This window comes from Colletotrichum gloeosporioides, assembly GCF_011800055.1.
Source record: "Colletotrichum gloeosporioides strain Lc1 chromosome Unknown consensus_66, whole genome shotgun sequence".
NCBI lineage: Eukaryota > Fungi > Ascomycota > Sordariomycetes > Glomerellales > Glomerellaceae > Colletotrichum > Colletotrichum gloeosporioides.
In genome coordinates, this window is record NW_025544711.1 from 1899810 (window position 1) to 1923833 (window position 24024).

General features: G+C 53.2%; 7 protein-coding genes across 7 annotated transcripts; 4 read left to right on the forward strand and 3 right to left on the reverse strand.

Moving 5' to 3' along the window:
* Nucleotides 1-1163: 1163 nt before the first annotated feature.
* On the reverse strand, nt 1164-2758 carry GCG54_00015155 (uncharacterized protein; the record flags this gene model as incomplete). The annotated part of the gene is made up of 2 exons (XM_045414970.1): nt 1164-1223; nt 1289-2758. The coding sequence occupies 2 exons, from the start codon at nt 2756-2758 to the stop codon at nt 1164-1166; spliced, it is 1530 nt and encodes a 509-aa protein (XP_045261092.1).
* Nucleotides 2759-2779: 21 nt separating this feature from the next.
* Nucleotides 2780-6644, reverse strand: GCG54_00015156 (putative glucan endo-1 3-beta-glucosidase; the record flags this gene model as incomplete). Its single annotated transcript, XM_045414971.1, has 3 exons — nt 2780-5147; nt 5798-6029; nt 6050-6644. The coding sequence occupies 3 exons, from the start codon at nt 6642-6644 to the stop codon at nt 2780-2782; spliced, it is 3195 nt and encodes a 1064-aa protein (XP_045261093.1).
* A 13-nt stretch (nt 6645-6657) lies between these two features.
* GCG54_00015157 (uncharacterized protein) lies at nt 6658-7245 on the reverse strand (the record flags this gene model as incomplete). The annotated part of the gene is made up of 1 exon (XM_045414972.1): nt 6658-7245. The coding sequence occupies one exon, from the start codon at nt 7243-7245 to the stop codon at nt 6658-6660; it is 588 nt and encodes a 195-aa protein (XP_045261094.1).
* Nucleotides 7246-10503: 3258 nt separating this feature from the next.
* GCG54_00015158 (uncharacterized protein) lies at nt 10504-11745 on the forward strand (the record flags this gene model as incomplete). Its single annotated transcript, XM_045414973.1, has 3 exons — nt 10504-10515; nt 10596-11200; nt 11259-11745. The coding sequence occupies 3 exons, from the start codon at nt 10504-10506 to the stop codon at nt 11743-11745; spliced, it is 1104 nt and encodes a 367-aa protein (XP_045261095.1).
* A 6010-nt stretch (nt 11746-17755) lies between these two features.
* Nucleotides 17756-20236, forward strand: GCG54_00015159 (putative beta-glucosidase G; the record flags this gene model as incomplete). Its single annotated transcript, XM_045414974.1, has 3 exons — nt 17756-17843; nt 17896-18211; nt 18262-20236. 3 exons carry the CDS (start codon nt 17756-17758, stop codon nt 20234-20236), a joined length of 2379 nt encoding a protein of 792 aa, XP_045261096.1.
* Nucleotides 20237-20841: 605 nt separating this feature from the next.
* Nucleotides 20842-21384, forward strand: GCG54_00015160 (uncharacterized protein; the record flags this gene model as incomplete). The annotated part of the gene is made up of 1 exon (XM_045414975.1): nt 20842-21384. One exon carries the CDS (start codon nt 20842-20844, stop codon nt 21382-21384), a length of 543 nt encoding a protein of 180 aa, XP_045261097.1.
* Nucleotides 21385-22639: 1255 nt separating this feature from the next.
* GCG54_00015161 (uncharacterized protein) lies at nt 22640-23966 on the forward strand (the record flags this gene model as incomplete). Its single annotated transcript, XM_045414976.1, has 2 exons — nt 22640-22918; nt 22995-23966. The coding sequence occupies 2 exons, from the start codon at nt 22640-22642 to the stop codon at nt 23964-23966; spliced, it is 1251 nt and encodes a 416-aa protein (XP_045261098.1).
* Nucleotides 23967-24024: the final 58 nt, after the last annotated feature.

Here is a 24024-nt window from a genome sequence, read left to right on the forward strand (position 1 = left end):
GGCTGTCGCAGCGCTGAAGTGTTGGCTGTCTTGGAGATAATGGTGAGTTGAAAGAAGAGATTGGCGAAGCAGGAGAGTCTTCTTTCGTTGAAAGAACTAGCAGGCAGAAGGAAAGGCGCCTGATCTTGCCTCATAGAACTTTCAGGCAGCCATCCACCGATCGAATGGGACTTCTGCGATGGAGTGTGGTGAAAGAGTGTTCTGGTATCCTGCTGAATACCCATAGTGTTCGGACCATTCATGAACACCCCAGCCAGGTCGAAATAGCATCTAAATAAAACATTTCTCCAGGCATAGAGTACATATTTGGTGTCAAATCAAGCTTGTTGGCGGCTTGTTGCATCAAATCCCAGGACCGTGTGTTGGATAAGTCAAATAAAAAGACAACGCCGGCAATTGATTGATTCCCTCACTGAAACCAAGAACGCAGCCTGGCTTTGATAGTGTGGATTGCTCTCATGAAGCACAAGCATACTGGTAGCATGCATATATCAAAGAAACACGACTATAAAACTGCTGCCGAGTGATCCATGGACATCTATTGCTGATTTAGTTTTCAGGCAACCATTTGCCAGAGATGTTCGCACGTGTTGCTGATACGATGGAAAACTCATATGTTCCACGACACAGATGTCGGAAAAGTTCAATCGTGAGCTGATCCTCAAAAGACGTCCCCTTCCGATGACTAGGTTCACACAGGTTCTAGCCTCCCCATATTTCATCCCATTGCCTTCAGTGACTGAACACTACCCTCCTGAGACCTAATCGTTCTCACACGCTACGTTTCATGCTTCTGTTGTCCGAAAACAGTAAATAAATAGTGTCTTACATGGGTGATACTGCTCCGAAGTTCCGTCATCATATCGCAATACAATTATAAGGGCATTACATTTCCCTAAAAGTCAAGGGATTTCAACTGGTGAGTCTCGCTGCCACAGTTCAAGGTTTGTGGATATGGAAACGTTCAAAATCTATGACCTGGCCTGGTAAATCGTTCTCCGTTGTTGTTAAGTAGGCTGTTCGACATGCTAGTGACGTTACGAACAACAGTTATCATTTGTACAAAAGAAGGGTTTTCCTTGGCTCTCTCACGGGACATTTAGACTAGATAGTGAGGTGTTACTTGCCCCCGCGGACACGCTCAAGCTGTTGGCGCAGCCGTTTCAGAACCAATCAAGGAAGCCAAAGACGGCGATACCTCCGGCCTCGGCAACGGAGTCGCCCTAGCAGCGTAGATATGCGTCGCCGCCGAGCCTCCGCAATTCATGTTCGCGTGTCCCGTGCACACCACGTTGCAGTTTGTGTCGGTATCCAGGGCTGTTGCCGCCGCATCGACACCCGTCCCGCAGCGACAGGTGTCGCCGTTAGTTACGCCAAAGTAGGGATACACCGGCAGACAGAACGACGCGCAGTTGCTGACGGTGTTGTTGGTGGCCCACGCCGCGCTGGGCCTGGAGCCAGCGATGAGAGCCGTTTTGGCGAAGCAGCCCATGTCGACGAACTGGAAGGTGAGCTTGGTGTCGTCCGAGAGAGTGTACAGGGAAATATCCTGGCTTTGAGAAGCAGCGCATTCTGATTCGGAGAGTTGTACTGAGTTGATAGACACTTGATCGCCACACAGGCACGTGTCGGCGCCCTTGAGACCAGCGAGGGAGTACCTGTCTTTGAAGCACGTCTTGGCACAGGCGTCGAGAGTCATCAACCCCTCGTCAGTCCATAGCGGACCTAGCAGGACTTGTGATGAGTTGTCGAGGTTGGACCAGCACCCGTGGGAGTTGGTGGTGTAGCTGGCGTTGCTGGAGCCTGCGTCGGGATTGAAGACGGGAGACATGCAGTAAGCGTAACCGGGCACGATGGAAGCAGAACATCTGCCCGAAGTTTTGGCGTCGACGGAGGGGTTCATCTTGGCGAACAGCGAAAGGCCGATGGAAAAGGTCATAGTGATAAAGGCGCACGTGTCATCTGGCTGGGCGACGTACCAGACGCCGCACTCCGTGGTCGTCTTGGGCGCAACGGTGGCGCCGCCGGAAGGATTCACGGCGATGGAGCTGTAGTTGGCCGCGCCACCGCCGGGAATGCCAGAGGTGTTGGTCGCCGTGCCGGGAACGTAGGTTCCGCCTAGAGGAGACGCGCAGACGACGGAGCCCAGCGTGGCGTTGGCCTCGTGTAGGTTATCGCAGCCATCGTCGATCCACGAGTTGTACAAGGTGATGTCCTCAATACCCGCGGTGGCAGAGGCAGAGAAGCAGTCATCTGTGGACTTGAGAAGATAGGTCTCGCAGGTAAGAGGCAAGCAGATGCTCAGGTCGGTGGGGAGGTCGCTGCAGCCGCGGGTGGCACCGGCGGCTGTAGCAGCGTAGAGGACATTGGCCGACGAGACGTCGTTAGCCAGGGCTATGTAGTTGCAAGTGTCTCCGGCCTGGGTGGTGTAGTACTTGTCCGAGACGCAAAACGGGTCGGGCGTGGGCACCACAATCAGGGGCGGCGGCACGTCGGTCGACCCTTGCACCGAGCATCGCGTCTGGATCGCCTCAAGCGCCGTCTGGTACCAGGGAACTGTGTTGAAGAACGAGTAGGTGCTCTGCTGCATCATGCGGACGCGGGCGGTGAAGCAGTCGGAACAGAGCTCGGCGTCGGGCATCTCGTCGAGAGTCTCTGTCTCGGCGAACTCGTCGATGATGTCGTTGCAGTACCGGCCGCTGCTGGTGTCGGTCTGGCAGCTTTCGTTATACCCGTACCAGACATAGCCGCTGACCATCTCCAGAGGCGCACCTGAGCTCTAGGTGTAGTCGGCGCAGCTCGACGAGACGCCTTGATACCAAGAAGCCAGCGAGGAGCGGCACCCGACGTCGCACACTTCGTCTTGCAGCGTCGCGTTGTCGAGCGAGCCACGGTACCCCAGCGACGTCCACTGCATTGCCTGGTTCACGCAGGCTATTGTGCCCGTCAGCGCCGTCTTGCACTGCTCAGAGAAGCTGTTCCCAGCCAAGTCATCCCGCGTGTGGGGTGTGTATCCGGTAACATTCCTACCGCCGGCCGTCTGGTTGGCGCCTCCGAGCCACGTCACAATCGATGAGGCGAAGCCGTTGCGGTTGTTGGCTGCGCTGACGGGCTGGCCGTTGAGCGCCGTGACCATCTGTATGACGCCGATGGTGATGAGGTTGTAGACCCAGACATCGAAGCTTTGCTCGACGTAGAAGGTGCTCAGCTGGCAGTCGTTGGCGCCGCTATTCACACACTCCTGCGAGTAGTCCTGGAACCAGGTATAGAGACCGCCGCTGATGACATAGATATTCGTGGAGTCGATCATGCGAAGCGACCAGGCCATGGCACAGGTCTTGGAGCTCGCAGAGCAATCGGCGAAGTTTGGGTCGTCTTTGAACACGAGCCCCATTTCAAAGGGAGCCGGTGCCTTGGGCGATGACTGGAAGTAAGGCGCTTCTGTCTGAATCAAGCCCATGACCACATTCTTGGCCCCTGAGAGCTGATACTGGTACAAGACGGCGTGCTCGGCAGCGGTTCCCCAGAGCCACGTCGGACCCTGAGACTCTATAAGGATGCCACGAGCCGCATACACGTTGATCTGGATCTGGTCGGCATCCTCCATGTCGTGGTCAGCCACCCACATCCACACGTTCTCAAGATACCCAGACGACTTCTCCGTCATGTGCATCATCATCGACGCGGCAATGCAGTTCTTGTTCTGCGCCGTCTTGGGACATTCCGCATTCTGGAGATCGCTGCCCTTGGCACCGCCTACGCGGATATGCGAATCCCAAAGACCAGCCGAACCTTGCGAGGACTCGTGGACGTTCCACTCAACGAGCACGGCGCCAGCCGTCGGGCCGCGGACCGTGGACATCATACACTGGATCTCCATCACACACCGACGGACCCCACGGCGCCCACGCGCACTGCGGCCCGCGGGTTCGCCATGTCCTCGAACCGGGAGCCGGTGGCCATGATCTGCGGCCATGCCTGGCTGATAATGCGCAAGCCCACTCGTGTCCTTGATGACGTAGACGCCATGCGGGAAGTAGACGATGCCCGACACGTTGGCGGCGATGTCGAGGATGCGGTTGAGAACGGCCGTGTCGTCCGTTGCGCCGTCGCCCTTGGCGCCGAGCGCCTTGACGTCGAAGATCTGGCTGTTGCCCGGGTCTGCGTAGCTGGGCCGCGTACGGTGGAAGGACTTGGCGGGCGGGTGGATGTCGTCGGTCACGAGCAGCGACGCCGGGTAGGCCTCCGGGGCGGCCATGTTTGCGCCGTTCACGAAGCCGGTCTCGCCGCTCGGGTCGGCGACTTTGCCGAATCCCCACGACAGCACGTTGGTCAGACCCGTGCCATCGCCCGGGTAGAGCACGCTGTTGGTCTGGCTCTTGAGCACGATGGTCTCGCAGTTCTGGAACCCGCCGTTGTCGATGTGCAGCGCCGTCGAGTTATCTTCGAAGAGGGATGTCTCGATAACCACGGGGACCCCCCACATGTGGACATCGACCAGAGACAAGGAACCGACGCCCTGGCCGGTGCTGAAGAGCCCGCCGGCGCCGCCCACGATGACGATGCCTTTGGCGCAGTTGTAGAACTCGGTGTCCTGTATGGTCCAGCCCCAGTCCCAGTGGATCTGCAGCCCGGTCCAGCAGCTGTCGAAGAGCATGCTGCTGGTGGTGAACTGCTGGTTGCCAAAGTTGCCGCCAAAGTTGCCGCCGACGAAGACGAGGTCGCTCATGAAGCCGCCGCTGCCGTTCTCCATGTAGATGCCCTGCTGCGTTGTGCCGTCATACTCGGTCGGTGTGGTCGAGATGAAGGCGATATTCTCGAGCGACGTGCCCTGGGCCACCTGCCAATGGATGCCGCACACGTATGTCCACTGAGGTGTCGGACGGAGGTCTATGACAAAGTTGCGGACGCTGCGGAAAAAGCTGTTCTGGTTGAGGTACCAGGTCACGTCGTCATCCACGTACACATCCGACGTGATGACGCCAAAGCCCGAGAAACTCTCAGCCGCCAGGATGACGGGCCGGTTGAACGGGTCGCCGAGCATCTCCGTGTTGTAGAACTGGATGATGGGGCTGCTGACGAGATACGTGCCGGCAGGGAAGTAGACGGTGGCTGGAAACTGCGTACTGGCCGGGCAGCCCGCGTACCTGGAGCGAGCGCTCTCCTACATCCAGACCGTCATGGCCGTGTTCGACTACTACGACGACGTGAACGTCAAGAACCGGCACGCGGCGGCGTACCAGCTCGTGATGGACGAGATGGCGATGTTCGAGATCTCGTACGACTCCCAGTTCGGCCTCGACATCTACGGCGAGTGGCAGCAGCGTTGGAAGGAGTACATGACCGCACATTTCCTGCGCGTCACCACGCACACGCGCTTCTGGCTACTGAATAGCTCGATCAACTTTATGGCATCTGACACGCGGCGTTGCTTGGGTGTGTCGGCTTTGAAATGTGTGCCTATTGCCCGGCTGCCGTATGGCTTATTACCCAGCACTTCCAGGCTGTTTCCCAGGGTCAAAAGATCGTCTTTGACAGCGCTATATTTGATGATCTGATCACGGACTTCTGATCTTTTCGACCTGTCTAGGATGTCATGTATGCGAGAGCTACACTCTGTGCTGTCGTTGACGTCGCGACGGCAAGAAATATGCCCGAGAAATCTAGGTGGTCAAGGCAAAATTAGAGCAGAATTTCAAGCGCCAAGCTTAAACCTACATTGAGGCAATTCATACATATATTAGGTTCCCCAAATAGGATTAGAAGAACCATTTCCGTACGGGATCATGTATTTTACAAAGTCCTTCCTTCCCTAAACGTAGCTCTCGCAGCAGCATTAGCCGTCGCAGCCCTCGCCTCGAACACCTGCCTATGTTCCTCTGTAAGGGCCTCCCACCTTCTCAGAACCTCCTGCCACTCTATTTCTTGCTCATCGCGGAACACGCTCAGCCCAGTGATAATTCCCGGCCGGGTGGGCACCCCAGGAAGCCTTCTCCACGGCTCGCAAGCCCCATCGAGTTTCTTGCAGGCTGCTGCCGCGGCCCCGGACCAGTAAGGGCAAAAGGTGACGGTCCTTCGGCCAGAGTCGCCTCCTGCTGGGCCCAAGCCTCGTGACGCAGCGTCTCAGACCGGACACGGTAAGCTGCCTTTTGGTCTTCAGATAGTGCAGACCACCTGGGCTCGACTGCGAAGCCTGAGACACCCGCTTCGTTGGCGTAGATGGTGATTGGGTTCTGAGGCCTGGCTGTGGGCGGCCAGGGGCCAGATCCGAAGCGGTCAGCGTTCGATGGCGGAGTAACCGCGGGCCACGGTGATTGAAATCCGTTGGGGGAAAACAAAGATGGTATCTGAGAAGACGATCGGAGAGCAGCGAGGTATTCGCTGTTTCGAGCGGCTACCCCCTCGTCTGTGATATTGCCGAGCTGGTGCTGCTCATGGAGAGCTGTCATGGTGCTGATGATCTCGCTTGGCTCATGTCCCTGCCCTAGTTGGCCCTGTGTCGCGAAAGCTCCTGGTCCTGGCATTGGAAAAGACTGCACCAGGCCGGGACCAGGGAACGAAGGTGCTATCTGTCGCATCGGGTACATCTGGCCCACTTGGCGCATCAAGGTAGCACGAAAAACAGCGAAGTCCAGTCCCAACATGCTTGAAAGCAACTCAGCGGCCTGTGCGGCCCTCGGGCTGACCGAGAGCTTGCGACATGCCTACCTCGGAAAAGTTCGCATCGTCCCTTGCGTGGAAGCGGCGCGCTAGCAGCGCAACCTCCTCGTAGTTCATCATTGTGTTGAATTGGCCGCGGTCCAGGGCATTCTTCTCCTTGGCGTAGAGCTCGATGGCTGTGTTGAGCTGTCCGCCTGTAGCTCGTTGAATGTTGGCGCGTACAACGTCTGGCGGCGGCCAGAGGAGGGCCTGATGCATCTCGTCGGTTGTGAGGGAGTCAGGATGAGCGAGGGCCTTGCCAACGACGTTGTCGCGGCTCAGTAAGAGCTGTCGCTCTTCATCTGTGAGCTGATTTTGCTGGTTCTGGGCTTTGATGTAGAGGGCCCTTGGGATGGTGCCCCCTTGGGCTGATTGTGCGTTTTGTTGCTGTATGGATCGATCGATAGTCGCGTGTAGAGCTGCGTCGGCGCGTCGCATAGCCTCAACGCCTTCTTCTGTATCGAGATCTCCATCGATATCAGGCCAGTCCTCTTCCCTCGTCCCGATGGCCCCAAAGCTGAGCCCTGTGTTGCGTGATTCGTCCATCTCGTAAGGAAGTGATTGTTGTGTGTAAGAGGGAAGTAATCGCAAGTGGTATCAAGATCCCATCAATCAACATCAATCTACAGAGGGGCGGGTATTTGACTAAACCCAAAAGTTCTCTTAACCGTGACCCGTTTGAGCCTATTGCAGGCTTATGTCAGCAGTTCTCGATTAGAACTCGTTCAGAGCTGATTAAGGTCTGGGCTGGTGCGAACCAACTCAACAGCTGTTACGTCGGTCGTAGGAGCGATCTGGATGTCAAATGAATTCAAGTGGTCACGCGAAGCGTCTACGGACTAATATCAACTTAAACATCAGCTGAGTTGAATTAACGGTTTTACGCTAAGTGCAATTTTCCCAAAGCGCATCTCTTTTCTGATGACAACCTTGCGGATTATACAACGTTCATAGGAAGTCATTTCAGCCCTTCATCTACCAGCAAAAATGAATGCTTCAAATTCTTAGTCGCAATTGAGACATTGACATTTACGTCTCAACTATGGCCTAGTACTGTTATAAGAACGAATAATCAAATAGGCTCAGACCCGTTGTTGATCTTTGAGAACCCCAGAAGATGTTTGACTAGCAGGTAGAAGTCTACAATCAACAATTTCATCAGACTGTTTTTCAGAAACCTGCCGTTTAAGATACCTTAAACGTTAGATCTGCAGTTGACACGACTCGTCTTGAAGGCCAACGGTATCGAATACATGTAGGGTTACTGTCCTGCGTTTCTTTAATTATTACAGGGCATTGGTCGAAATTACCGAACGCTCTTTCCGTGCCCGCGAATTGAGTGGATTTGTAATCGTCCTTTTGCGGGGGTGACGGGTGCATCGTAACTGCTAACAAAATGCACTCGAAAACAGAGAAGGGATATTTAGGTTCGAGAACAGGTTGGCGGCTTACTTGGAATGTGAGGTGATGCAGTCTGAGTGGAAAGCTTGAATCTCATCAATTTTATGTCAAAACAGCTATCCTAGTGTGCTCAGGCTCAACTAACGTGGGTACCTGATACTCAACTTCATTCTCGTCGACGCGATGAGGGATCTCATCGTCCGGACAATTCTAACCCCGAGGTCAACAATTGCTCTTGACTATTCTTCATTAATTATTTTGATGTGGTACTAAAAAAACCAGAAGCCAATTTCGTCAGTCTCCGTCGCAATCAGTGGCTATAACACGAGCGCAGTTTGAAACTAGAACCTTGAGACACCGTGACCAAGGCCCGTGAAGCATGAGTTGACGACTTTAGCTATAGTAGGAGTACTGAGGTGGGCCCTTAGCGGGTCAGAATTAAGTTGAGAGCCATGGCCGACGCTGTGGCGTGGGTTTGAGGGAAAGCCTCATTGCTCAGTATCACGTGCCTACTCATAGATTAGGATGGCATTACGTGAGTCTAGGTAGGCTCCGTTCGAGGAAGACGATGTACTGAAATACTGTCAAGATTGCCACTACGAGTCGCCAATTTACTACGTCATTTCCCTGCCGGGTACGAGACGGCTCTCTAACTATGCGCTAATCATCCCACTGGCTGTTATTTGATCATCTTTATATGGCTAGCCGTATACATAATTACTTGCATCTCGATCATCTTCGAAGTTGCAGTCTCGAGAGGGTTGATGATTGCTGGGATTGATTTCATCTGGAACGAGGCACTGATGTGCAGTATGCACAGAAACAACTACAGCAAACTCGACTAGTCGATCATCAGTAATCGAGACGGTAGAGAAATGTTGTACGAGTAATAAGGGGTCAATCGCAATAAAAGCTGTACCAATTTGTATGGAGCTGCTGTAATTCCCGGGGTCCATCCATGTAGATAGGGGCGCATTGATCCAGCTGACATTCTCCCGCCTGAGCCAACAGTTAGTTGGTACTGAATTAAACACCCATCGCTATGACCAATGCCCGGTTTGTTACGGCGCGGAAACTATTCCATCAAATCCGAAAACGAGAATCCTTCCTTTAATGCGGGCCATCGTTGACTGGACGCCGTACGCGTACAGTCGCTAGCAAGTCTTCTCTACCAGTGGGGGCCAAATGCCGATAATCCGGACGGGGCCGGGATGACTCGCGAACGTGCCCACGCCATGAAATCAAATGCCTCTCACTCAAAAGTACGGCGAACTGTTCGATGGCATGATTGAAGGTTCACGTTGATCCTGTGAAATCTGCCAGGTTTCAATTTCCAAGATCTAGACGCTCTGTCGGCATATGATTCCGCGCGTCGAGGGGTGTTGCGGAAAATCCCCATGGGAAAAGCAAATGTCACCTGTTCAACAGGGCAGCTATTCCGCGCGCGAGATTACTACTGGAACAGTAAGCTTCAACAAATGCATAGACAAGATCACGCTATGGGTGACATTCATCGATGCCGCTGCTTTACCTTAGTTGTTCGACCATGTTCGAGAACCATTCAGCCACAGTAAATTGCAAGGATGACGAGGCCGTCCCACGTCTTGCCGCAGATCACACCATCTTTAATGTAGCCCCGGCACTTTTTGCCCCTGTTCCTGCAGCATGCTGACCGAATCGGGCCCAGAATTCTTTACTCCCATCCGAATAACGGCTGGATCGACGTCTTTAGGTGGTTAAAGTCATGGCCGGCTCTCTGTTCCGGAACCAAAAATCTTCCGCAGAACTTCCCATCCCCCCTGATGACCAATGGACGGGGCCTGCCGCTGGTGCGGCTTGGCTGGTCCCGGGGTGCCTGCAGTGCCTTCCGTTGGTTCCACTTTTACCGGAGTACTCCGAAAGGCATCTGCCACGGGAACTCGGCCGTATTCGCAGTGAGGTCCGGGCAGCTCTGACTCGTGACTCGCCAGCGGTGGGAAGTGTGTTTATCCCTCACCGAAAACCCCCCCAGACCATCCACACCTGTAAAGGCCCAAAGGCTTAACATGAGATGGGACGAGTGGGCCAAAAGAAGGAGGGATCATCTCATCTCTCAGCGGGACCTCCCGTAACTTTCGTCATGAAGCGCGCGGTTAGTCTTATCGATCAGAACGTTGCAGTCTTTAGTGCATGGAAGGACAAAGTGGGACATGGCAGTATGGCGGGATAATAGTCAAGGCGATATATGCTCAGCCCCTGTTAGCAGGGCTATGGCAGATCACTGATGGGGAAGGAGATGTACAGGAACCGTAGAGACCTATCACGTTACAACATTGAGAGTCCTGGCGGATCTCTCCTTGGTCGAGAATAAACAATGACAGCGTGTTGCACAGTGACCTGACATCGCGATTGAACCAGGGTATCATGGCGAAATCCGTGAGCAGATGAGTATATAAGTAGAATTGCCGGCAATGATCACCACAACCTACTTCTCTCAAGCTACCGTCAATCTTTAGCCACTCATTTGGTCAGTCATTCACTATGGTTCGCTCCATCTCGCTCTCGCCCTCCTGGGTGCCCAAGCTCTGGTCAACGCCGCCACTGAGGTCGAGACCCGTACCCTCGACGAGATCTACAAGGCCGCTCTCGCCGAGGGTGGTGTCGTCACCCTCTGGCACGGAGGTGACGAGCTCACCCAGCAGAACAGCTTGAAGGCTGCCTTCGAGGCCAAGTTCCCCGGCATGACCCTCAACGTCACCGTCGACCTCTCCAAGTACCACGACGGCAACCTCGACGACCAGATCGCTGCCAACAACGTCTTTGTCGACAGCATCATCCTCCAGACCCTGCACGACTACCCTCGCTGGAGTGCTGAGGATGCCCTCCTCGACTACGCGCCCCTTGGCCACGACGCGATCCTGTCCGAGTTCAAGCCCAACGGCACCGCGACCTACTACGGCATGTTCATCATCGCCTGGCTTAACACCTGGAACAGCCAGAAGCTTCCTGGCGTCGAGGCTCCCGTTGAGTGGAACGACTGGCTTCGCCCCGAGTTCAAGGATAAGCTCGTCCTGACCTACCCCAACGATGACGATGCCGTCCTCTTCGCTTTCGACCTCATGTAAGTATTCATCACAGTCCAAGACAGAAGGGCGACCAACTAACACCGGATAAAACAGTGTCAAGCAGTACGGCGCTGAGTGGTTCGACAAGCTCGTCGCCCAGAACCCCCGCTGGGTCCGCGGCACCCAGACTCCCCGCACCATCCTCGGCAAGAACGACACCACTTGGGCCGCCACCTTCACCTCCTCCGGCAGCCTGAACCCTACCGCTCCCATCAACACCAGCCACCCCATCGAGGGCCGCTTCGTCTCGTGGGCCCAGACCGGCGGTATCCTCAAGAACGCTCCTCACCCCGAGGGCGCCAAGCTCCTCCACAGCTACATGCTCAGCACCGAGTTCCAGGAGTCCCGCGGTGGATGGTCCGTCCGCGGCGACGTCAAGCTCCCCAACAACTACACTCCTATCCTCGAGACTCCCGGCACCGACCCCACTGCCTTTGGCAAGTGGATGTCTGACCGCGCTGCTGTCGAGAGACTTCGCTTCTGGTTCGAGGACCGCATTGGCACTGCCCAGGGCCTCAGCCCCCTCATTGACGACCTTTGAAGGGCACAAACAAGGAAGAAAAGGGGAAACAAGGGGGAGGACTGTTTTTCATGTACATAAATCTTTGTGTGATGCACTAGCGCTTCTTTGAGGCATGTCATCGTATATACTGGTCCAGAATGATACCATTTTTGATGAAGTTGTGGCATCATATTTGACTACCTGTGGCTTTGCGTTTTAGAGTTCAAGTAGCTGAACTCTGCAACCTTATCCAGACAGCAAATCGTGGGGAAGTTGACCGTAGCCAAAAGGCGCCTACCACGATCGACCTGACTCGTCAGGGTCAATCTCCGTTACTCGGGTCGGGTGAACGCTCGCAGAATTCGGTTTTTTTTTTCTTTTTTCTTCCCCCTTGGAGAATGACGCCTAACAATCTTGCCTAAGAAATATTGATAGGGAAAAAGAAAAAAAGGAATCAGTCTGCTTTGGGTAACGGCATTATGCGAGTCTGTAGTCGGCATGGCGGATCTGCAAACCCCCTAGCAAGGGCCTGAGTAAGGTCAATGGGGCATTTTTGCCGGAAGTCGGCTCCCTGGTCGCGGCAGAAGAAGATCAGAATACAGGCGACCCATGCCGAAAATTGACGTGTAAATAAGGTATGCAAGCGTACGGGTGACCAGCTGGTTTGATCTAGAGTGAGAACAGCCAAAACCAGAACTGCTCAGGTTGCTTGTACCTTGTCTTTTCATCTCGCCTAAGTGTCCGAGGCGTTCGGCTTCTTCCTTTTTCTTTCTTTTCTTTCTACGGATAAGTTCCGGTCCAATATCGCTTGCCGGCGGGGGAGTTTGTCTCTAATGGCCGCGCGCGACTCACGCGATCAAAATGGTTCCGGTGTCGCATCGAGAGCTGCGGACTTCCTGATCGAGATCCACCCCCGGTTTTTCCACTTCTTCTGGCCAAGAAAACTTTTTACAGGGGGGGGCTCAGTGGTGGGCTGTCTTGAACAATTGCGGCATTGCACTGCGTACTGGGCCACATAATGTCTACAGGTTCGTCTCTTCGTATGTGACTTTGAGACTCGCGTCTTAGGACATGTAGACTATCATAACAACCTGCATCAATTGACGTGGGAGCTTACATCGATGTGGCAAGGCTGGAGAAGATTTTTGTTGATCCCCGTTGAAACGTACCGATTCTGAACGTGTCTCGAAGGACATGGTACTCATGCACTCCTTCGAACATGAGCCATGTCATAGTCCACGCCCGACCAAATAGCATAAGTATCTTATGATGATGCATAAAGTCTGGATTGGACGGCAAGCTCAAAGCTTTCGCAACGCACGGCGGCCGACCACGCGTAGATGGGTGGTAACTTCCGAATCCTTGGCGGCATTGATTTCTTCTTACTGGACTGCCATTCCTGATGACTTGAAGGATTGAATCCTCTACGCAGCTAGAATACGGCACGATTCGTGAGTGACTGGCTGTATCAAAGTTATCTAGGCTTCAGCTTGACTTGCAGTAGCGACAGTGACCGAAAAGGCTGGAGATCTTCGCCGTCAGCATCGTGCAGTTGTAAAGTCATGGGCATTTTGAAGAGGGGTTGAGGCAAGAGTCCTTTAAGTATGTGACTTCAGAACTTCCTGGGCTCATTGGTGGAATACGTTGCCTTTGTTTCACTAGTTTGAGGCACCGATCCCAAAGTCCCTTGTCGGGTCTGTATATGCAGCGAGTAAGAAATTGGCCTTATGGTATTTTGTATTTTTGAGGACTGCCGTCGGTTTTCTCTCATTGTCAAGAAACCAATCTTCAATCCAGCAAATCTTCGTATATTAAAGTTGAGCCTGCGGCCACTATGCTCAGTGTGGAAATTTCTCCCCGTATCAACCACAATTTCTCAGATTCTCTGACGATCCGCACGTTGCCAACCGTTCACTTTTTATATCAAACATCATGAAGCTTGCCACTGTGCTTCTCAGCATCTCCGCGTCTTCCAGCGTGTTTGCATCTCCGGTCACCAAAACCGGCGCCGATTCTATCCTCAACAAACGAGCGTGCGCTTATGACAGCTGCTCGGCATGCGAGGACTTCTGCTGGAATGGTATGTGACCTACTGTCTGAGCTATCAATTACAATATGCCTAATTGGCTTCGAGATCTCCCCTGTCCGCCGAACAACAGCTGCGCCCCTACCAAGTCGACGTGTTTTCTCTTGTGTCTCACGACCGGGTGCTGTGAGAGCTAAGTTGGTACCGAAAGTGAACATGGACCTTGGATAGCTAACATGATGGTCGGTCTCTACCGTCTTATAAATTCTTGTCTTGTCAGCTAAACCCAGTGAAGAAAAACACGCTTCAATTGAACTGTGCCTGTGAATCCAATATTGTATTCAGTACGATATGACCATCATGGATGCATTGCTTCCTCATCAGATGTTTTTTGGTGTGCTAAGTGTCGGTGGCAAATTGCATGATGAATGTTAGAGTGAGAAGCAAACTGGTTATTCAGGCGAATACACATGTGTCTTGCGGGATATGATAACTTATTACTCCGAATCAAGCCCATATCATCTTCGTCAGTACATGTAAATATGTCCATCAGCCAACTACTATTCTTGTTCATCGTTTCTATTGGCGGTACCCTTCTGTGGGGTTGTAAAAGTGAACACGTTGTTCTCCCCGCAACATCATTTGCTGCCTAATGTAAGCGGCCAGGTATTACGCAGCGACCGAAGGCGCAAGCAGCCATCGAGTTGCGCATCCCAGTCTTAACATCCACAAGGCGAGAATAATTCAGCTTACCTGATGGACATAATTTTATGGCGCCCATCAATCAAATGGATATGGAAGGTACACCATACCAGAGACGGTGTTCCGTCTTGAATCAGTTCTCTTCCGTTATCATCTTCAGGTAAAGATCTCAGGCAAGGCTCGCTGGCCCGACGGTTTCTAGGCGGCGCCAACGATAGGGCCTACCTATTTCTCTGCATGGCAAACGAATTCACGTCACATGGACGGCCATCATGGCATGTGATCAAGAAAGCTGTACTCTTCTATGACTTTTTTCCTACTTGAATGAATTCTACATCTGCCCGTTCAAGAACTTCTCCATCTTCGAATCGATTCGAACGACTTCAGTCTGCTACAGATATTATACAGTTTGGATAGTGTCACCCTGTCGATGCTCTCAATGGCACAGTTGAACCTTTGGTCTATATGTCGACTTGCTACCGCTTCCCATGCTCGTAAAGCCCCATACCCCCGACCATGCTGCCAAGATACGACATCGAATTGCCAAGTCGCAGCCATTGTGAGATTGACTTCGCTCGTCTTGACCTCGTATCTGAAAAAGAACCCTTCTCCGACACCAGGACTCCATACTTCCAACATCTTTAAGTAGGGCATACATGTAGCTGCTTGACTTGCTGCGCCAAGTAGACAACCTAACTCTTGAGGACTAGCAGTCAGCCGTCCAAGTTGGCAACTGATAACTAGACGCTCAAGCATGCAAGGAGGCAATGCCTCGCCTGATGAGAGTAAAGAGTTAAATTGGGAGAAGAAATCTCTTGCGTCGATGACATACGTAATTGCCAGTTGCTTAAGATAAAAGCTGGTGGGAACCGCAGTCTGGAGCACAGCTGCTAGCCCGTTTGCTTTCTCGGAGTCACTTTGACTTTGAGCTTCGGATATTAATCTGGACCGAGACTCCCATATGGATAGCGTCTGCAGAGAAGAGAGTCGATCTGCAATTGAGAAGGCGACTCTGTTTCCGATTGCTTGTTGAAGCGTTCTCGTCGTTCCCAGCTGTTGTTCAAAGTCGAGTCGCTGGAGGCACGGAAAGCTTTCGCAGAGGTGAAAGAGTAGGATAGACGAACAGCTCCAAGATATTGTTGGGCTGACGGAAATTGCAGTGATACTAGGGACCATCTCCAGAGGCCCTTGCTTTCCGATGACGCTGTTGATACTACGAATTTCCGCAGATGGATCTGAAACGGCGGGTGATCGACGATGGACACAGCGACGTCGACCACGTCTAGATACTCGGCTCCGATCGCCTGCATTCGGAACTAAGATGCCAACCAGTTCAAGCGAAATACCACTTTGAGGTATTTCTTCGGTCCAAAGAGCAAGAATAGAGAGGAGCTCTTCCAAATTTTCAAAAAGTACCCTCTCTCTCTCGATAAGTGTATGTTGGCCTCCGACCTCCCGAAGGCATCGATGGCAACGGTATTCTTCCATTCTCAGACAAAGTGTAATGGTCTTAATGAGAGACCTTTGATGGCTTTGGATAGCCTCGCAAAACCCGTGAAAGTTCGACTTTGAAATCCAGGGTCGGAAAGTCAGCTTCTGCCAGAGCAACGGCTCGAGAAAGCTCTGCCATTCTTTCGAAACACTTGCGTAAATGGCTATGGGGAGGTCTTCAGAAGTCGAGACATTGGCTAAGAATTCCAGTATCATGTGCCGGAGCTCCAGTGAAAGACTTGTCCAGCGAGGATCTTGCATTTTCTACTTTAATGGCGATGTGCTTCGAGGCTCTGTGAGATAGGAACAACATCATGCATATAGAAGAAAGCTTTGGTAGGCAGAAGAAGTTGGGAGGCGAGTGGTTCGACTTAAGCTTTTATTTTAATCGATAGTAAGAAAATGCAAGCCGGAGTCCGTGTGTTTGACGTCCCAGTCATATTTCCCTATTGAGGCCATCAAGCCCCTCAAACTCAGTCAAGACACCTTGTTGGAGGTTTTCCTATCTCCCTCCCACTACCTAGTTTTCGCTGAGCTCTCTATCAAGGTGGCGTTCAAATGAACATTCTGGGGGGGGGGGGGGGGGGGCCNGGGGGGGGGGGGGGGGGGGGGGGGGGGGGGGGCCGAACATGATGGAAAGTCGAAAACGTGCTTGTTCTGGGTCAATTCTGGCTATTGACGATCGAAACCAGAGGTTAAAGGTAAATCTGCTATGTGAATGACGAGGATTGTCGGCCAAGGTTGTCTTAGAAGACAGGACCATCTCGTACGAGATGAATTGGAGCATGCCGTTCTCCCAGCCCGAATCTGGATCCATTGAACATGACGTACGTGACCAGTTTAAGTGGACATCGGCCCTTTTATTTCCCAACTATTCTTCAAATACGAAAAAGGTCGACTTCCACATGGGATGGCCGCTCTTTGTGGTAAGTAAGCTTAAGTACCCCAGGTTGAAGTCGAACGGAAAGTGGGCTGACATGCGGGGAAGCCGGGGTAGACCCCGCAAAGATGTCAATGTTGCATTGAGGTTAACGGCATTCGTTGGCCGAAGTCAACTAGACCATCGTATACGCGCTTGGAACTCACATGTTTCTCAGCGTGGATGGATAATACGCGTATTTGACATCATTTTGCACAGAAAGTCTTCCCGACCCCCGGTCCACTGTCGGCAAATCGTCCAATGTGCGGTTGTATCCCATTACACCGGCATGCTCGCCATGTGATACCCCGAGAGAAAGATACCTGCATGTCTTCTCGTCATTTTCAATGAGAACATGCCCTCGTGAGTCATTGTCGCTTCGCAAGGCATCAACGTTTGCCATGAATCACTACTTTTTATGATGTTGCTATCGGGAACATGGGCACGAGAAGGAAACGTTTGATCGCCAGCGGCCAGGTTAAAAGATTCGGAAACTCGTGAGGTCTCAGCTTCTTCTTAGCTCTATGAAACGGGAAAATAATGAATTATCACGGTATGATCGTGTTCGAGAGGATATAATTGACCCCACAACCAACATTTGTACCGATACAGTCTTTCAACAAGGATTCGACAAAATCCCGGAAATATCCCCGCATCCCCAGGCTCCGATCTGGGCCTGGTCATAGAGAATCGGTCCGAAATGACGAACCTCACAATTGATCCCAAGGCTGTCGCCCGTGGTACGAGCGACAATACCACTGCAGGAAGAACGACTATCGATCCAGTCGAGGTAGCCACTTGTTGCCGTATGTATGAAGTTGAAAGTATATAAAAGATCTTGTTCACCCGCGATGTGAAGCTTGAGACACCCACAAGACTATCCTAATCCTTCCTCGCAACCGTCTTCGATCATGTTCGGCATCTTGAAAGGCTCGCTCTTTCTGCTCGGTGTCCACGGCGCGTATGCCGTCCGACATGCCTCTCGTTCCGAGAATAATGGTACGCCAAGAGCAACATCCCTTCAGTTACTAAGTAGCTCATAAGTCAACAGGGACCCGAGACTGGGACGCCGCCGCCGCAATGGCTTCGGACTTCGTCTCCAGACTCACTCTCGACGAGAAGGTCTCTATGATTACGGGCAACTCATCCGCAGGCAATTGCATCGGCGTCATCGCCCCCATTCCCCGGCTCGGATTTCAAGGCCTTTGTCTCCTTGACGGCCCTGCAGCCATCAACCGCGTCGATCTAGTCAGCGTCTTCCCTTCAGGCATCACAGCTGCTGCGACTTTTGATCGGGATCTAATCTACCGTCGAGGGTATGCGCTGGGTGAGGAATTCAAGGGCAAGGGTGGGCACGTCATGCTTGGGTAAGTCAATCACTGCAAATGCTACAATCGCAGCAGCTAAACACCAACAGACCTTCGACGGGTCCTATGGGCCGTCATGCTCTAGGCGGTCGAAACTGGGAGGGCTTCGGTCCAGACCCCTACCTGGCTGGGATCTCAATCGCGCAAACCGTCCACGGTGTTCAGGATGCAGGCGTTCAGACTTGTTCGAAGCACTACATCGCCAATGAGCAAGAGACCCAGCGTTCGAACACAAACCAGACAGACGGTACCCGGGCTGAAGCCATATCCGCCAACGTCGATGACAGGACCATCCATGAACTCTACCTCTGGCCTTTCGCCGACGCTATCAAGGCGGGGACTACGTCCGTCATGTGCTCCTATAACCGCCTCAACCAGACCTACTCCTGCGAAAACTCGCACACCTTGACCAAGCTCCTCCGCGAAGAATTGGGCTTCCAAGGGTACACCGTCAGTGATTGGTTCGCGACTCATTCCACCTCGGAGTCCATAAACGCCGGCTTGGACATGGAGATGCCTGGTATCATACCATCCTACCAGGGGTCTGTTCTCTACTTTGGCGAGAGAGTGCTCGAGGCCGTCAGCAACGGAACCGTCTCCGAAGCCAGGATTGACCAGATGGTCCGCAACATCATGGCCCCGTACTACTTCCTCGGTCAAGATGCCGAAGATTATCCAACTGCAGACCCAGCACTCCGATGGGTGACTCTCATCCAGGAAGTCGGTCTTGGTGCCGCCAAGGCTGGAGGCTTTCTGCCTGATGACTTCGTATTCGAACATGGCCGGGATGTAAGGGGCGATCACGCAAAGGTCATCCGCGAAATGGGCGCCGCCGGCACTGTTCTTGTCAAGAACAACAACACACTCCCCTTGAGCAGTCCCAAGATCATCGGTGTCTTCGGCAACGATGCAGGAGACATGACCGACGGGTTCTACCGCCCATCCGAAGTCCCTGATAGCGTTAATACCGGCACGATGATTATTGGCGGTGGCTCCGGTACAGGCCGAGCATCATACATCGTCTCGCCGCTAAGGGCCATCCAAGCCAAGGCCGCAGAGACGGGCGCCGAGGTGCTCTACGCGACCAACAACGAGCTCCTGGCGAAGAACGATTTCAGAGGAATCTACCCCCCACCCGAGATCTGCGTCGTGTTCCAACAGACCTTTGCCAGCGAAAGCTTTGATCGCACTTCTTTCGAGCTCGACGGAAACTCCACCGCTGTGATCAACAACGTCGCTGACTTCTGCGGGAACACCATCGTGGTTACACACTCGGGCGGAGTCAACACCATGCCCTGGGCAAACCACACCAAGATCGGGGCAATCCTCTTGGCGCACTATCCCGGCCAGGAGAGCGGAAATTCGATCGTCGATCTTCTCTGGGGCGATGTCGCTCCCTCGGGACGTCTTCCGTACACAGTTCCGCGCAACGAGGCTGATGCTGGTCCGCCAGTCGTTAACATCACTGGACCTGTTTCCGACCCCCCGGCCTGGCAGGCTGACTTCACGGAGGGCCAGCTCATTGACTACCGTCACTACGATGCTCAAGACATTGAACCGTTGTATGAGTTTGGTTTTGGATTGACATACACCACCTTTGCCATCGAAGACAACAAAATTGACGTCGGCCTCGTCAAGGGGAACAGCTCGGTGACGGCCCGACCGAATGCATCTCTGAAAACACAGCCTGGTGGAAATCCACAACTATGGGACGAGCTCGTCACCGTCAAGGCCAAGATCACGAACACGGGCGACCGATCTGCGCATGCCGTTCCACAGCTTTACTTGTCCTATCCAGCAGGAGCTCCGGAAGGAACCCCGCAGAAGGTGCTTAGGGGATTTGAGAAGGTTATGATTGAGTCGGGTGCTAGTGCTGACGTCGAGTTTGGGGTGTTTCGGAGGGATCTGAGCGTATGGGACGTTGTTGAACAGGACTGGGTCATTCCTGGGGGACAATTCACCTTTAGAGTTGGTTTCAGCTCTAGAGACCTCCCAGCAGAGACTATGTTTTCCGTCCTGGGCTGAAGGGACTGAGAACGGCATACAGCTTGTTACGTGGATGGACGAGCAACCCGCTGGTCTCTAGCTAGCTACCTCATATCAATGCCGATCATCTTACAGCTCACGGTTTCATTACGCAACATTTCTCGTGTTTGATTTCCAGATCGCTTGCTTTCCCTCTTGGCTCGCTTACGTATGTCTGATCTTACAGCGTATGCACGTAATATGGCTTTGAGAACACGAGCTAGACAGCGTCCTGTTAAGGCGTGTCAGCCTTGGCAGGCGCCCGACCGCAGACTATTGATCGAGAATGAACTTATTTCGGGTTCCTTATAGGCAGTTCCGAGTTTAATAGGCTGTAGTAAGCCCGTCATCTTGTGTATATTGTGCAGCAGCTACACCAAGCGAATGTATGAGTGTGGGGATATAATAATGAGATGACTTCACATTACTACATCAGTAAACGGTCACATAATTAGATTAAAGGGCAGTACAAATAGGACTCAAGTCCCACCGGGTATCTGGAGCTTTGTCGGCACCAAGACTCCATTCCTATCTTATCTTCGTTCCGAAAACACATACAATTGATCAATCTTGAGATCTACCGTATTCCACTCCGCAATTTCAAAATGATCATGCAAACCCTCCTTCAGACGGCGTTTCTCGCTATCGCCGCCACAGCAGCCAGTCTTCCCGCAAGAGCCTCCGACGGTACCGACGGTTTCCGCCTCCGCGCCAACATGCTCTATCCCGACTCCCCAGGAAACGGCCCCATTGTACAGGACCATGAGCTCAACTACGTCTCCGGCGATGAGTGCCAAGCCATCGTGGTCCTGGTGCCCGAGAACCAAGGGACCACATTCTTCGCCACCAACAACACGCTTGGCGTCTACTTCGACAACGAATCCTCTCCGTTCGCCGGCATGGTCGTCCCCTGGCGCGGGCCGGCGATGGTACCGAGCGGCAGACCCGTGGAGCTCAAGTGCTCGGACGGCACCCCGGGTCTTACGCTCAACGACAAGGGCGTGTACTATCCCGGAGAGATGGGCCCGGACTTTAATGGCGCGTTCATGGTCTGTCAGGAGGGAGACGACGCGATACTGAGCTTTTTTGGATGGGGACAGAGGCCTCTTTGGGGTTGTTCTGTTATCCAGCTTCTCCCGGTCTACTAAGCGAGAGGAATACACAGGCTGCAATCTATAAGCCACAGATACCATTCTGAGTTACTTTCACTGTTGTTCTCGTGTTCCATCTAATCTGGCATCGTGCCAACCAGCTATGAAAGTAACTTTGTCAGACATTGAAATACGCTTTGGCAAGAAAGAGTCCTTGCCGGCATTTATGAGGTTCTTCGCCATCAAGTCACAGCACGAACGGAAAGATATGAGACCAGCTCATCCCAAAATCTCAAGTTGAGGACGCAAAGTGAATTCTGCCGCTGGCAGGAGTATCCTCAACTAAAGTCCGACAGACCTATGTTTCCTAGACAGATTTTGCATCTAAGGTACTGGTGTGATGACATCTCAAAAACGCTACCCCCCCTCAAACCCATCTCCTATTCCCCTCCCTTTGCCATCTCGCTGCATAATGAAGGGCGGTTGGTCTCAAAGTTTCGCTGCAGCTGGTACGCGTGGAATCTGAGAGCTTTCGTGGTCAATTGAACGCCGTCACCTCTCGACTGCAATTCTCGAAGCCATCAGCGTAGTCACGCTACCTTTCAACTGGTGTTTGGGAACGTTCTTGTGCACCTGACCGGCTCTGAAAGGGCGTCGGTACAAGTTTCTTCGGGCAGTATCGCGTCTACATATTCCGTGGCTGACTATGCAACAGCAGCGCAGGGCTGGATGTTTGATCGACCCGTAGTCGGTGATCACAGCTACCAAGAAGAGATGACACATGCCGTGACCGCAAAACAACAGGCACCAGGTAATGAACCAAATGTGACACTCCCAGCGGGTAAATCTGCCGAAGATCTCAGGACCTGCATAGCAAACACGCCAAGCGAGCATCTCCCGTGGTCAATCGCCCTTTCACCCCTGACGCATAGGCCAACGTCTAAGTCCACTCGAACACCATTTTAGGACCATTGAGGATGGCCGAACAATGGACGATTGTGGAAACAAACAGAATCAAACACATTGTGGATACAATTTCAACAAAGATGTTTGGAGAAGCGACATCACTCGATGTCTCGAGCCACGGGCCCTTACGCTGGTCAAGATATGCAATATAATGCGACGCCCAGTCGCCAGGAGAGGTTTCTTGCGACTTCGCAGAGAATTCCACAACTTTCACGTCGTCTGTGGAAGTCGTGGCACGTATAACATATTATCCAGTCAGCAGGATTAGGCGCGAGCACAGAATCGGTCGCAGCTGGTCAGACCGTCACTCACATAATCAACTTGTCGCAACTGCGCCAGTCACAAGATGGGGATCGCGAAACGAGTGAGGCTCGTGGATTACTCCGACAGCGAGAGCGACAACGACATCAACAACAGCGAGGTCGTTGCACCGCCACCGCACGCGCAGGGAGACGCACCGCCACCCGAGACCGAGAACGAGCTCGCCAAGATCGTGATCGAGCTGCAGAAGAAGTACATCCGCGAGTACGAGGAGATTCAAAGGAGACAGGACGAATGGCGCCAGGAGATACGCAAGTGGCAGATTGGGTTCGAAGGGAAATGGGAGCTTCAGCGCAGGTTGTTGGTGGACGTCATCCCGGTGCGTTGGGTTTGGGCATGACCAAGGCGAGAGTTCGATGCTGACTGATTGGGATGCACAGAAAGTGACCGGGATGCGCGTCGGAGAGATGCTACATCGAGAACGGATTCTTTCAGCCGCGAACGCGGCAAGCGAAGCGCAGAATCCGTTGTCTCCGTTTGCGACGCCGGCGACCCCCGCTGCTCCGGGATGGAGTCAGTTCCCGGCCCGAGAGGACGTGACGGTGTCCGAAAGCGAGGCAAAGGTGTATGACGGACCGGAGCCGATAGCGACAGCAGTACCCACGCAACCACAGAGGACGAGAAGCACCGGCAGGAAGGCGCCACGCGCTAAGGTTCTTTCGTCACTTCGTCGACTGAACCAGGCCGCGAGGAAGATTGGTGGGAGCGCAGACTCGAAACAGCAACATCGAGTGGAACCTCCGACCCCATACGACGACCCGAAGTATTGTAGCTCTTTGACCATTACAGACGAATGCGGCAACCAGAAGCCCTTATTCAAGTTCCAACCGACACCAGACACGGTAGAGGAGCTCTGGGCGGAGTACCGGCATGGTCTTCGTGGCCAGCCCCCTGTCGAGCAGTTGGAAGTAAAGTATCGAGCCAAGTGGCGCAACGACACCTATGGCCGGTCATGGTTCACCCGGCGCAAGCCGTTCTGGGACAAGATGAAGCAGATGCTGGCGGATGGAAAGACGGAAGACGAGGCACTGGAAGTGATGAGAGCCCTTTCCAAAGGAAGCGTGCCGGGCCTCATGGGCAGGCTCTGCAAGGAGCGAGCAGGCAAGGGATTGAGGCCGAGGAAGCGCAAAGCCTCCCACAGCTTGTCGGAGACTGAACGGACCAGGGGAGGTTCGGAAGACGATGTCGTCAGTGAGGCGGAGCCAAGCGATAGCGATGTGGAGGTTGGGCGATTGAATCCGGTCGTCCTGCGTAAACGGATCAAGATGTTGAAGGTTGAAGATCTTTCTGGTAATAGTGAGACCGGGACGAACTCGGGATGGGAAGATGATTATGGGCCTTGGGAGGACTGACGCCTGGCAAAGGAGACCGATCAAGTCAAGGCGTCGTTCAGCCGGCGACTCATGAGTG